Raw genomic sequence first — 14,803 nt, 5'->3', positions numbered from 1 at the left:
TTTTTGTGGGGATGTGGGGGCAGTGCTAAGTTAAAATTAAACAAATACCGTCAGTGAGTGAGAGGAAATACAAAAGTGTGGGGAGAGAGAAAGGGCAATTATGAAAGAAAAGGAAGATGAAGAGGTTGAAAATCTCCTTTGTGTTTAGTTTTTCCCCTCCCTTAACAATGCTAGGGATGCTGTCAGCAGAGGAGTGAGGAGTAAGTCAAGCACCAATTAATCAGAGAAAGGAGGAACAGGGCAAGGTGCCAAGACATCACTTTGCAAGATTATTCACTGAACATCTGCCATTAGGACAAATAAGCTGTGATCTCAGGAAATTCTCAATATTGTCCAAAGCTGCAATGAGGATGAAATCGGCCCTTGACCTGTTCCAGGAACAAGCTGGTGTAAAGACAAAACAAAATCTTCTCTTTCCTTGCTTAGGGGTTGAGCCCTGGCTCCTGCTCTGAGGAAGCACAGGCACCCTCTGTGTGCAGAGGATAAAGTGGCTCAGGAGGTGCTTCTGTCCATCCCCTCAGGCCATGATTCAGAGGGCAGCAATTGATCAGAAATCAATTTATGATTTATGATCTCCACAGCAGCACAGAATCAAACCCCCCTGAGCACCAAAGCCAGCTTTGCTCAGCAGAGCTTGGCTGAATCCTGGCTGGAGCAGCTCCTGATCAGTGCAGGAGGAGCTCTGGGGGCTCACAAATTGCACATCCGGCACTGCCTCTTGCAGCAATGCCCCTGAGCCTTCAGACTTCCCAGATTTTAAACTGGGTAAGTTCTGGGCTAGCTTGAATAGAAATGAACAAAGACATTGTTAAGAGTTCTGGGCTGGAGGGACCCAAATGTGCACAAACACCTCCAGAGATAAAAAAGTAATGTTAGACCTTCCTTAGAAGAGAGATTTTGTTGTGGATGCTCTCCTCCTCACCCCACAAACCCAAAAAGAAGCCAGGCTTAGTGTTGCCACACTCTGATTTTCAGGGTTAGACTTTGGTTATGATTTCAGGAACTCTTCTTAAGCAAAATTAAGAAAATGCATGGTTTTGGTAAACCTTATGCAGGATACTGGCTCTGAGAGGAGGTATTTAATAACTGAAGTTAGTATTTTTTGCCCTCTCCAGTTTTCTAGCAAGTTACCCTGCCAGCTGGAACCAAGTCCTTGTTACAGGACTACTTCAGGATAATCCTGGCCTGAGCAGAAGTTTTTCTCTGCTATGAATTGAAGGATTTATGTCAAAAGTAAGAGAAAAAAAAAAAAAGGAAAAATTACCTGTGAAAGCACGTTTGTACCAAAGCTGAGCAAGCTGTGCCAGTTTAAATTCCTGTGTGCAGCACTAGGTGGCAACAAGGGACAAGAAATACTCTGGGATGAGGCGCCCAAATTGCCTTTATCCACCCACAGGGTGCAAACATCTGCATATGCCAGAGGCGTGGGACACGGATACAGGGGAGGGGGAAGGGGAAGAGAACAGAAAAACGAATCAGCATCTTTTTCAGGGCAGATGTTCAGTTGTACTAAGGGATGTCGTGTGAAGCCACCAAATTTACAACCAGGGAAATATCCACTGTGCTTCAGACTCAAATGCTAGGAAATGTATAAATCAGTCTAAATGTGTAATTTTAATTTCAGACAAAAGATTTATATTGCATAGAAAATAGCCGAATTTGGGGCTAAAAAGAGATTATGTTGCCCCACCCTTCTTTTTTTCTTGTTAGTGCTCAGTACCCCATCTTTCATTTGGATGTCATTTGGCAAGTTTTGTTATGCAAACATTATCCTCATAATGATTTTGGCATTTTCTCCACGGGCATATGAAAGACAGAGGTCTGGGCTGCAATCACAGAGGAGCAGCTAATAGACACTGGTACATTTTGTCCAGACTCAGAACCACAGGGCATAAATTTTAAAACAGCCTGCCAGAGTCCAGCACAGAAAATGCTAGATTGGAAAACCACCACAGCCCAAGCCTTTGGTGGTTAGGAGCAACAGTGTGGGCAAGCAAAAATGCAGTGGTGGGCTGGGAAAAAGGAGAATCTGATCCTGTGAGAAAGAGGGGAAGTGAAGAAGCATCTGTTTTGCTAGATTAAAGATCTGGAGTGATACAGTAAGGGCCTTTTGAACTCAGTTACTCAGCCAGTTACCTCACAGCAAGAGCAAAACATCACCATTTATCCTCTGTTCAATACAACAAATTAAGTTCAGTGCAGACTCTGTGCAAAAAGAAGAAAACAGAAAAGCATTGCACAACCTCCTCCCCTCTTGTGTTTTGACAGCAGGAAGCGAAACGGACGATCCAGCCATGAAATCTCCTCCTTCCACCATCCTGAAGAACTATGTCATTGTGGGTTCCTCCCAAATCTCAGGACAAGCTGCCCTCTTCCACCCCTCTGGCCAGAAAAGCTGCGAGCCCCATGGCAGAGGCCAGGTAACAACGCCCACCGGGTCCCCTCACCTGGCTGCCGTTCATCTGCCTTTACCTCCCAGCAGAGTCATTGAAGAACTCCACAGGGCTCTGGCCACCAAACACCGGCAGGACAGGTACCTACAGCCTGCAGGGCTGCATGAGGACACTCATCCCACCACCTCATTTCTCTTGGAAAATCTTCCTATCCTGTTGTTAGTGTTTTAATTGCTGCTGCAGCTTGGGTTTGCCTTCTTCGTGGTGTGACTGCTTGGAACAAACATCCCTGGTTAAAGTGCTTCATTTGGCAGCTATTTCATTGTATGTTCTTCCTTTATAAGGAGGCTGCTGTGGTGCAGGAGTAGGTTTTTAAGCAGGTAGAATCAGGTGATAGTCCCTCATCTACTGCAAAAGATAATCTTCCCCACAAGATACCAAGTTAGAGTAGCAAAGGCAAATCCTGCTCCAAGTACTCTGCAATGAGAAATGCTGTCATTTCTGTGTCTCTTGGCTGACACAGGAGCACATACAAGATCTGTTTTTAACACAAATGTTTTTGTGGGAGTACACTGGGTGCTGTATCTGGGTTTCATTATAAGCCCTCCTGTGTATCAGAGGACAGAACTAACCTTTGCCATCCCAGAGCTTTGGAGTGAAGTTGGTAGCATTTCTCAGTTCCCTAACAGCTACTGCCCCAGGGAACAGATTCACATGATGTCATTTCCAGGCCCTGTTAGACCTCTGCCATGATCATACAATATCATATGAATGGTCATATTTCATGCCATGCATGTTTTACATTAGAAGGACATGTTGTTGTGGGTTTTTTAATCACTACAGTATATCTTGTGACCATGTATCAAAGAAAAGCATTATTCACCACCCACCCATGTCTTATTTTAATGGCAGAGACAGGAAAGTAGATCCACATTGCCATTCTCAACTTGAAAATGCCACCCCATGTTGGTCCATGCTGCACTCCCTGCCCTGCCCTTTATGAGCTACAGGACGTTTTTCTCATTCTCATGTAAGTTTCTACTGCAGCAATAAAACAATGTTTGTAAAATCTGGGCTGTGCATCTTCCACCCATAGCTTCCATGGAAGAGAAAGCAAAGGCTCTCCAAAAAAAAGGGTGGATGTCCGTCCCTCGAGAACGTCGAGTATGGAGCGCAACAAGGAGAAGGAGAACTCGCTGAGTTATGGCAGTGACTCAGAAAACAAGAGGAACTCAGTTAAAGAGTCTGATGAGAACAAAGAAAACATGATCATGAACTCAGAGCTCAAGGAAGAGTCTGTTTTTTATCAGGATGAAGAAGTTCTGAACGACTCTGTTATTTCTGGTAAGCAAAGTCACTGTATTACAAAGATACACTCCCACAACCACGGGAATGCTCTAAAGGCAGCAGGAAATATTGGGAAGGGTAAATTCCTCTACTGTCACATCAGCTTTTGAAGGAACCCTGGTGAAAAGCTGAAGTTGAATTGGAGTCACAGTGATTGTGGCTGTCCCGCAGGTGTTGCACACTGAGCTGTATCACTGTGCTTTACCCTCTCAGCTACTGCTGCACCCTGGGGCTGCTCTGCATGAGCAGCAGCACTCCCAGACATCCCCCTGGGAGCAGCCAGAGCTTTCTGTACACCCAGTGCCAGTGCTGCCCTGTTCTGCAATTTCAGCACTATTTTTCCATGCAGTGATGGTACATGGAAAAGTGATAGGAACCAATCAATCCAGGAAAGATGTGTAGAGAAAATATCTTAAAGAATAAAGTTTCTCTCCATCTGGTCCATTTTACCCCTTCTTGAAACATATGGGGAATGCATTTTATAATCCTGTGCAATTATTTAAGTGAGCTTTGGCAAAACAATCAGCTCTCATTAGAAAATTTGTCATTCAAGGATTTTAATGTTTTCCATGTTAGCAAGACAGATTCAATCTGAAATGAATCCTCCACTCTCTTCATGAATGCATTAAAAGAAGGCAGGCAGAGAACAATTTATCAAAAAAAATTGTTATAGCAGATGAAAGATGAATTTTAAAAGATGTCTTTGAAAGCAGGAGCCAGCAGACAGGACATGAGTTCTGCTGCTGTGTCTTAAGACACCAAGTAACAGAACAGACTCCTGAGGTAAGGAGTGTAATTGCTGTGCATTTAAGGATAGCTTAAAACACAACAAACACCTTTTAAGTTCTACTTTTTTTCCTGGCTATGTATGTAAAAGTGGCCTCTTTTGATAAAATTTCTAAGAGCTAGAGGCAGCCAGACAAAAAAAAATACATTATCCCCAACAAGCAAAACCAAATCTGAATATTTAACTGTTGAAGGTGAATCTCTCTATATTTAACAAATAATTATTCATTATTATGATGATAGGAGGGCACTGGTTATTGTACAAGTTTCAGTGATATCTAGAAGCAGCTCTGAGCTTTCCACAATAAGTGCTTGAGTTTTGGAAAATTCCTGCAGTTGAAGGACAGTGCTGCTGTACTGGGGATGGCTGAGGCCACCTGAGAAAAACAGAGCTGCTTTAAAGATATCTGGGCATTATTGTGGCTGCACCAACACTGCTGCTTGGCACAGAGGGTGCTGTGACTGATGTCCCAGAGCCAGCTGGGACATTCCCAAGGCATTTCTGGCGTGGAGGCACTGCTGGTGCCAGCATTCCCAGGGACAGCACCAGAACAATTCCCTAAACACCTCCAGATCCCTTCTGGTTTGAAGGGGTCTGGGCTGGTTTCCAAGTCAGGCAGTAAAACTATCCATTAATGCTGAGCTGCTTTACAATCCCTGTCCTGCCTTAGCACTGTCACCTGCTCTGCCACTGCCACCACCACAGGGCACAGTGCCACAGCCCTGGGGCTACAGGGAGGTACAGAAAATCACATAACTCTGGAAAAAGTGAGGAATTTTGCCTTGGTTTTCTATTCCTACTCAAATAAATCATTATTTGAAACCTCTGAAAACACAAGGCAAGATGAGCTTAAAAAACATTACCAGAACATAGCCCACAACTGACAACTGGTGCAATCAAGGTCTGTCCAGCATCAGGCAGTGTTAGGATTTGCTTTTTCATTGATAGAACAATTAATATGATAAAAATAACAGTAAACAGACAGGAAATTAAATGTAGTGATTTGACTGACTTGAAACAGGGAGTTTTTACAGGAACCTACAGCCTGAACATGAAAAGGGTGTGAATTTCCCGACCATTTCTTGTTGACCTAGCTGAGGTGTGATAAATCACAAAACAATCCAGCCTGAGATAGATGGTCAGGGGCAGACTGGCTCTGATTGTGCCTGACTGACTAAGAAAAATAATCCTTAAAAAAAGAATACTTAAATAAGGGTGTTTGCAGATTCAGTTTCTACTGAGGTAGTGATCAGGAAGGAATTTGCCTCAGGATGCTGAAAATGGATGTGGAGAAGAACAGCTTGGGGCTTTTTTTGGTTCTCTAGTTTTGTTTTATTCATGTGCACTTATTTTCTCTTAATATATAGATTTTGCATGTATACATGCATTTCAACCTGTTCTGGTAAATGCTGTTTCATTAAGAGCAGTCCACCTTTGATTGACAGAGGGAGCTGACACTGTTAATTAGGATTTTGACCCCATTTCCTTTCAAGTCAATGACAGAAATCCTATAGATTATATCACTTTCCATGCCCCCAAGGTGCCCTGCCCTGGACACTCTGCATGGCCAGGGCTGCAGCTCCTGTGGACACACAGACACCTCCTGACATGGCCAAACTCCTCTTATGACCTCCCTAAAACACTCAGGTGAAACTGGGAACGTGTGCAGGGATTCCCAGGAGTTTTCTAGCCCCGAATGTCCCTCAGGTTATTTCCAGCAGGAATTCTGTTGGTTCCTCTGCACCCACTCCCAGTGTGATGAGTGAGAAGCCCTGTCAGAGTCCCAAGTCTGTGGCTTTGTGAGCCAAGTGCTCCTGATGGAATCAGATATTCAGTTGCAGAAGGCTCTGTGTGGCAGCAGCCAAATCATTTCACTTCCCTCCCCATCTGTTAAATGTATATCTGCTATTTCAGGCAGGGCTGTGTGGTTTAATTTAATTAATGCTTGCAACAGACTGTGAGAGCATTTCAAGGAAGGTGCTAAATAAGGGCACAGCTTTTTAGGCTCAGAAAAAGGGTTTTGAGCTGATTATGGTTTCTGAAAAGTTTAACTTTAGATCAATTCAACTACCAAGAAATTTTTCACAGCTTACACAGGGAGACCAAAATTACTCTGCTCCACTTTCCAACAGGTGAATGTGGGGAAAAGGCTGTACAGACTCCTCCCTCTGTGTAAAGAAATTTGAGATCAGTAGTGATAATAAAAAAGGAGGTCCATAGATCCCTAACAAATAAAACCCCAGTATTTGAGAATGAGAACCTATTTAGGATTTAGAATCTTGCCAACCTCCAGAGCATCCTTTAAAAAATAGACTTTAATCCTATCTCAAATGCCAAACAAAAATACCAATTAAATGTCATTTTCTTTAAAGATGAGGTGACCTTCTCTAGAAAAGGTGAGGCATTAAATTTAAAAAAACCCAAACCCTTTAAAGCAAAAAGGAACCAAAACAAATTAACCTCCTATTTCACACCATGCTCCCAAGATGAAACAAAGTTTTAACTGCAGTTCCTGCATGCCCTGAGGAATGGTTTCCCTCTGCATTTGCAGGGGTTTTGTGTTTGAGCCCTGCTCAGCTGCGGTGCTGCTTTCTGACATTAATGTGTACAAATGCTCCTTGCACAGCAGCACACAGATCTCTGTCCCTCTGGGCCATTCCTGCTCTCCAGAAGTTCCTGTTCCATCCCCAGGAGCTGCCTTTCTAATAACTTTCCTTTCAATGCATGTCCCAGGTACTTTGCCAAGAAAATGCAAGAAAGAGCTGCTGGCAGTGAAGCTACGGAACAGACCGAGCAAGCAGGAGCTGGAAGACAGGAATATTTTCCCAAGGAGAACAGATGAGGAGAGACAGGAAATCCGGCAGCAAATTGAAATGAAACTCTCAAAGTAAGTGTTGTGAATGAGAACAGGGAGGAGCCTCCTTCACAATGGAGCATCCTCTGAGCCCTGTCAGAGGCACTGCCACCCACCCCCAGCTCCATTGCTTGCAGGGAACCATCCACAAACCAATACAGCACATTTTCAGCTCTCAATCAGCCACTGGAGAAAAAAATCTTAACTCTTTTAGTCAGGATTGTCTTGATTTCAAGGGAAAACAAGACAGAAATCAATTTGGGAGACAAAATCCTGCCAAATCTACCTGCAGCTCTGCTGCTGCAATCAAGATTTGGAGGTCCTCCAGAAAAGCCAATGCTTTAACAAAAATAGTAGTGTAATTATTTATCAAGCAGATTTGGCTTTGTCAGCTTGAGCTGAATGTGAGGATAAAGGCAATTGTTAGAGCTGCACATTTACTTGCCCAAGGGAAAGCTGCTGCACTGGTGGCTGCAGTGGTGCCTTAAGGCAGCAGCAGCATTGCCCTCACCTGGGGAAGGTGTGAGTCCAGCTGCAGGCACGGCAGGGATGCTCTGCTTTGAGCAGTAACCAGGGCAACAGGGGAGAGCTGTGAGAGAAACAGCATCACTGTGGTGGGCAGCCTGCAGCAAAGGCTGGAGGTAACTGGGAGGCTCAGGCTGCACCATTTGGGTTTTGTGTGTGCTTTTTAAGGGCTGCATTTGGATATCTGCAAACATGAATATTTTAGAGGAGACAAAGTGGATTGTTAAATAATCTGTGCTGTGCTGCCCACACAGGGACGGCGAGCGCTGCTCACCGCCAAAATGCTTGGAAACAAATTGGGAAACATGAACAGAAATTCATTTTCAAGGCTTATTAAATATTAAATATCTCAAGCTTCTCCTGAAAGAAACGTTTATTGATATTTAGACTAACTCATTCATGTGCATGCTTTTGATTAAACTTTACCTCCGGGGACAGGGAATGAGAACAAATGTGTGGACCAGAGCACAAGTCCTAATGGAGCAGAGTTTATGGAGGAGAACATCTCTGCCTAAAGAAAGGCAGTGAGGGATGCATCCCTAGGGTCAAATGCCAGTACAAGGACTTGCACAGGACACTGCTGGAAGGTGACAGGGGCTGGCCACCACCAGGAGGCAGGAAATTTGCAGTGTGTAGGTGAATGCAGCTAAGGGAGCCTCCCCTGTCTGCTGTGATCTCATGCAGCAATCTGGGGTGCAGCCCATCAGTGTCACTGGTGATGTCTAGAGGATGGCTAAAAGCCATCTTTGTTCCAAGTGTTGGAAGTCAGGCCTTAATTTGGTTCCTTCTTCCTGGAATGTGGAGGACTGAGCGCATTTCGGGGAACAGACGGCACGGAGATTGCTGGAATGGCCAGGAAAAAAAGGAAAACAGATTGGGAGCAGTCTCCCACACAACTTCCAGCACATATGTGCTGGCAGAGCTCAGCTCAGCTCTTAACTCATCCACCAGAATAGAACACGACCGTGCAAACAAGCTCAGGTGGTGGATGAATGCAGGAAAATATTTACAACACCAGGAAAAGCAAGTGGGTGTCTCAAAAACCCAACAGCCAGCCAACAAAGTAAAAGTGAATTGTGGCTAAGGCCAAAGAGCCAACGCCATAGAGATATCCCTTTGGAGCTTCTGATTAGGACTCACCTCACAAAAGCCAGGCCACCCCAGAGCCCACACTCGGAGCAGAGCCTGGCTGCGGTGTGGAAATGAAACCAAACTGGGAAGAGTGAAATTCTTGGATGAGCTTTTGAGGTGTTTGCACTCATTCATTTCACTGGTACTTGTGCAGCACGGTCTCTGTGTGACACCCTGGAGGTTTACAGCTAAGGAATGAAGTGCTGGGCTGGGAAGTGCTGCCTGGGAGATGGGATCCAGTAGAAATGTCTGTTCTCTCCAGGGCTTTGCCACTACCTGTGCAGAAAAGAGCAGCGCTGCTGCTGCAATAGCAACACTTAGATAACAGCAAATCCACATGTACCATCAGGCTATAGATCTGTGTTTAGCACAAAGAATGATCTGTGGGCAGATCAGCAAGTAGTTATTCAATGGCTGACTGCATAAGAATGGCACATAACCAGGCAGTTGTTAACAGGGTCGATATTTTTCAGCACAGTTGCAGGGGTTTGATGGTCTGTATCTCTCTAGCAAATTGCCTCAGCCCCACAGCTAACACAGCCTCACTCTGCACTCTGAAGGGAAGGATGTACTGACATAGATAATGTGCAAAATACACCAAATAACGGTGTTTATATAGCTTTGAAAATGGGGAGACAAAAGAAGAGCATCCTCTCAAAACCACTGTATTATTTAAGTGGTTCTGGTTGTAACACATTTCAGCAGCAGCTGTGAACCTGCTGAGAAAAGGTACTCTGCTATCACTCTGATGGGTGTTTATGAAGTCAAAGCTAAAACCCCTATTTTCCTTCACCTTCCCACTCATTCCATCTCAAAAGAGAGATTGGGAAATTCTGTATTTTGAGACAAATTCTACTTTTACAGCAGTGCAAATCTACCGACTTCAGATTTATTATTGACTGACAGCGGCATGAGGAGAGATTCCAGGATTCATTTATGTGCATGGCTGCTTTTGAAAAGTGTATTTCCTGTATTTCGTGCTCCCAGCCAATTTAATCTACCACTTGTTGCCGTGGAAACATGGACTTTTCTCTCCTCCTCCCTCCAAAATGGCACTATTCCAGTTTTCCCTATGCTGTAGTGCTTCTCTAATCCATGCTTCCCCAGTGCCCCAGAGCATGGTGAACTCTTGGAATACTCTACTGTGCATTAGGCAACAGGGCTCCCAACAGGTCTTGGTTCCATTATTGTGTGTTCAGAGCACAGATAATAAGCCCTCGATGGAATTCAGTGAATTGAGGGCTCGTTGTGTCACGAGGCAGAAAAGACATTTGCAAGTAGGATTGTTTGCAGTATCTGCTTCCTGTCTCACACACACGCTTTGTTCTAGAAGGGGTTTCAGCTGAAACCTGGGGGAGTGAAACACTTGCTAGACTGAAGGGTGACTCAGGAAAAGGTTGTTTAATTAAATTTGATATCTGGCTGTTTGGAAAGTTGATGTTTGAAGTGCCTGGGTGGCTTTTGCTTCATGAGAACGTAACCATAATTAAAGACACTCCAGTATAACTTAATGTCTCAATGAAAATACAAATTCCTTGAAAAGATTATACTTGTAATATTCACTTTGTGTACTGCTTCACCTGTTCTGATATTTGTACAAGTACACATGATGCATGAAGTGGCACTTAGAAGATAATGGGGACAGGAATTAAATACAGAAACGTGGGCAGAGGAGTCAGACAGGAAGAACAAAGGGTTTTTATACACAGAGAGGAACCAAAACTTGAGCACCTAAAGCTGATCTTTACCACATTGAAAACATTGGCTTGGGGAAGTGGATGATGCTGGACCAAGGTTTCCTGGCAACAAGAAGTGAAGAGGAGGCATCTTTATTCAGTTGCTACCACATCTGGAATCTGTAGGTGTGGTGCTGCCCTGAGGTTCCTGGAGAAGCATTTCTGAGTTGACTCACCCAGGAACTGCAGATGTAGCCAAAAGCACACCCAGATGAGCCCCTGGTTTGTCCCTCAGGTAACAAAGTGTGAAGTTCACAGTGCTGCTGGAGATGGAGCAATACCAAGCAAAAAGCACTTGAGACAGGCAGCCTAAAAGCAAAACAGTGCCACAGCTCAGCACAAAGCACTCACAAAGACAGCTTCACCTACTGACAGCACAAAAGCTGTGCCATGTTTCCCAAGGACAGCACATCCAGTGCCACTTCTCCACAGAAATGTCTCAGGGCAGCTTTGCTCACTGAAAAGCCATCAGCCCTTCAGACGGTGACACTCAGCAGGGAACTGGGCTGAATGCACAGAACTTTGGGGAACATTTTGTTTAGATTGACCAAAAAAAGTGGTAAGTGGGTACATGTACAGACTACTGGTAGTCCTAATGCAGAAGTTTAGGAGATGCTGAACTGAGCTAAGCTCACCTGGGGATTAGCAAGGTTTTTCTGATGAATCTCCAGCTGTGCTCCAACTCTCAGTCACTGGGCTAAAAACCAGGGAACTGCCCTAATTTCAGAAGGCTGGGAAGACTTGACACAGATTCATTCCAGAGACAGGAAGGCAGGGGGGGCAGATACAAAGAACAGATCAGCTGTCAGCACTCATTAGCTGTGTACAATTTAATGCATTTCAGGAACCATCCAGGTAAGCATCTTGCTGATGCTAAAAATAACCTCAGCAAGCTCAGCGTGGGTGTGTGTGCAAGGCTCAGCTCCTCACACCAGACAGGAGCTAAATATAGAGCCAATTGAATTCTGTGGGCGTGGGGAGCCAAGGGAGTCTCCTGTCTCCTCACTCTCTCCAACAAGATGTGATGCAGCTGGGGGCTGCTGTCAGACCTGCTCATGGCTGCAGGATTTTATTAGGAGTGTGCACAGCACCCATGTGCTCAGTGAGGATTTGGGGCTTTTTTAATGGTTTGCCCCTTTTCAGTTATGGCCTCTGCTTTTCAGGCTATGAAAAAGAAAGATGTTGTGAGGGATGGAGGGGGAGCAGTAGGAAGAGTGAAGGAGGCGCAAGTGAAGCTGAGATTTTCTTTTTGGTGCTGCCTCCAGGATTAAGAAATGCAGATTCCAGGGCCTGAATATTCCCTATGCTCTTCCTTGGTGTCAGGCAGTGGCACACAGCTGGAAACCCTGCAGTGAACACAGTGACAGACAGCACTGGCCTGGTTAAGGGGCTGGGGGTTACTGCCTGCTGCCAGAGTTCCTGAGACAGCCTGCAAGGGTACAGATGAGGAGGAGAGGGAGAAGACTCAAGTGCCATTAAGGTCTCTGAGCCATGAGTAAGTTCAGCCTCATGTTTATATGGCTTTTGAAGTCCAGGGGAGATGTAGTGCAGTTCAAATAAAGCATTAGAGAGGGTTCAAGTGCATCTGTACATGCTGTACCTTGACAACGCTGGCCTCTTGTCTAAATGGCTGAGAAAGGCTTGTTCCCTTTCAGGCATTAAACTCCAAGAATAGAACCAAACTCACTAACACCAATGCCTTGGTCAGGTTTACTTGCCGAGCTCCCTGAGTGTGTGATCATACCAGGCCCTCTGGACAGCAGCTCTTGGAGCAGAGGTGCTTCCTTGCTTCAGCAGCACTTGTACAATTAATTCTGGAGCACCCAGTCAGCTCTGGGCAAGAGCCTTGATCTGCAGCTGAACCAGAATGAGCAATTTGCTGTCTCAGACAAGCCCACAGCTTGTCTGGCAAGAATTTTGAACACACTAATTCACTTATAAAGGGTTGAACCACGGTTGCCTTTGTCCTGGGTTATTTCCTGGTTTGAGCACAAGCACACGACCCAGAGGTGCTCCCAGGGCAGGTCTGGATTGCTGAGGATTCAGCATCCACCTCCTACTGAAAATGGGGAGTATTTGTGCCAACAGGAGGCAATGTCACTGCAGAGGCTGTAAATTCTGCCAGGCAACAACATGAAGTTCCAAATTCCCAGGGCACAGCTGATTAAAGATTGTCTTCTGAGAAGACAGTATCACCTTCCACTGCTCTGTTCTACTTGCCTGGCTCCAGTGCTGGGAATTCCTAATCAAATCTGTTTTCCACAGCACAGGGAAGGCAAGGGCAGCAGGTCAGAGCACAGCAGGCAAGAGAAGAGCAGAGCAGCAGGTGGAAACACAGATAGGAATATACAGGGCCTTTTCTGGGACACAGAGTTAATTCCTCGAATAGATCTGACATAAGTGGCACAAGTGAAACTAGAAATATGAAAATCAGAGCACAGAAAGCTGTAAGTATCACAGAGCAGTCTAATCACATAAATAAACTTGCAGAAAAACTGCTTAAGCAAGTGTCATTGAATAAGGAAAAAGCCTTTTTTGGGAAGAAAACAGTGCACTTGTTTTGCCCTGCCAACCCACCCACTACCAGCAGCTCATGCTCAGCTGAGAACCTTTCCCAGAAATTGGGCAGCTCCCCACGCCTGAAGATCTGGGCTCAACCCCTGTGGTGAGACAAGCAGTCATAAAGCAAAAAGGAAATGCATAAAATGCCAGTAATGCTCTGTAATGCTCCATCTTACTCTGGATTATGATTCAGGTCCTTGAGCTCATGTGGGTCTGCAGTAAAAGTAATTACAGAAAGAAATTACTTTAATTTAATTTGCAGAGCTTAATCGATAGAGACCAAAGAAAGCTGCTCTGGTTGTCACAGTGATTTGTGCTGTTGTGGGATGAAAAGCTGACCAGAACAAGGTGCTGTAGCACTTGTGAGCTCCTGGTAACCCAGGGGTTGGGCAGGGAGGGATTCAGGCATTCACAGTGCCAGCCCTCACTTTGTATAGGCATGGTCACTGTGTCACTGAGAGGATTTAGGATTATGGTTTTTTGGGTTAGATCTATTAAGGAAATTCAGGAAAAATGTTTTCTGCACTTAAAGCCAAGCACTTACTTCACTCAGTTGGAAGAGAAGCCAGATGGGATGGACAGTGTGTATCTGAAAGGCTGTGAACTGTATAAGCACAGTCTCAGCCAGAAAGGGGTTTGGCTGCCTTTTTTTTAACACATCCATTTCAGATGTGCCACTTCAAAGCATTTGAGAACAAAAGAGAGGGGTAAAGTTTGGATGTTGTGTTGGTTCTGCTCCCACTTGCCTTTTTAACCTAATCAAATTGATAGGCAGACTGGATATCAATGAGTGTCACCATGACTGTTTGCAGTGGATTGCCTGCAGAATACCTAAATGGTCACTTCTCCCACAAAATCTGAAATGTGGCTTGGCTTGGAGAAGAAAAAGCTCCTTAATGTGCAGAGCCACAGCTGCACACACCGTCCCTGGGGCACAGCACTGAGCTATCCCTGCTTTATGGGGAGGGCTCTCAGATGAATCACCTGTGCTTTCCCATGAAGAACTTGATCATCTTTTTGGGCTCTCTTCCAAGAAAACTGTGTCTCAGCACATGTGATCCAAGGAAGCTGTAATTCATCCCCTGCCGTTTCTGGTTCACCAGATTTTGAGTTACTACAGTTCCCTCCTCCTGCACTCTGAGCACAACTTCTGGTTCATTCAGGATCTCAATTCCTCCAGGAATCACAGGCTTGGGCTTGCTGCTTTCATATGGAAAACTGGGTCAGTCTAGCACAGTTCCTGTGGTTTTGAAATAACTTCAGAGAAGGTGAGGGGGAGAAAAATGAAAGAAATAAATGTTTAGAAAACAGGAAATGGGGGAAGGAGAGAAAATAGGTCAGAACAGAAGGTCACTGATTTTCCTCAATAGATGATGTGCAATTGTATCAATTATTAAAACATGGCTCTAGCTAAGTCTGATTCCATTGCCTGTGCCCAGCTGGAAAGCTGCAGCTGGATAACCAGGTC

At 44.9% G+C, this 14,803-nt stretch overlaps 1 protein-coding gene across 3 annotated transcripts in view; it reads left to right on the top strand.

Annotated features, from left to right (window-relative positions):
* PHACTR3 (phosphatase and actin regulator 3) overlaps positions 1 to 14,803 on the top strand; it is a 98,699-nt gene that overhangs the window by 63,565 nt on the left and 20,331 nt on the right. For 2 of the 3 annotated variants that reach the window (XM_074553747.1, XM_005489059.4), the window contains exons 6-8: positions 2,269 to 2,533; positions 3,490 to 3,737; positions 7,261 to 7,414. In XM_074553747.1, coding sequence (XP_074409848.1) covers positions 2,269 to 2,533; positions 3,490 to 3,737; positions 7,261 to 7,414 — 667 coding nt within the window. The remainder of the gene's footprint in view (positions 1 to 2,268; positions 2,534 to 3,489; positions 3,738 to 7,260; positions 7,415 to 14,803) is intronic. The other variant, XM_074553748.1, reaches the window with a different exon arrangement.

This window comes from Zonotrichia albicollis, chromosome 17 (assembly GCF_047830755.1).
Source record: "Zonotrichia albicollis isolate bZonAlb1 chromosome 17, bZonAlb1.hap1, whole genome shotgun sequence".
NCBI classification, from domain to species: Eukaryota; Metazoa; Chordata; class Aves; order Passeriformes; family Passerellidae; genus Zonotrichia; species Zonotrichia albicollis.
The sequence above is the reverse complement of the archived record's forward strand: the minus strand, read 5'-3'. Positions and strand labels throughout refer to the sequence as shown.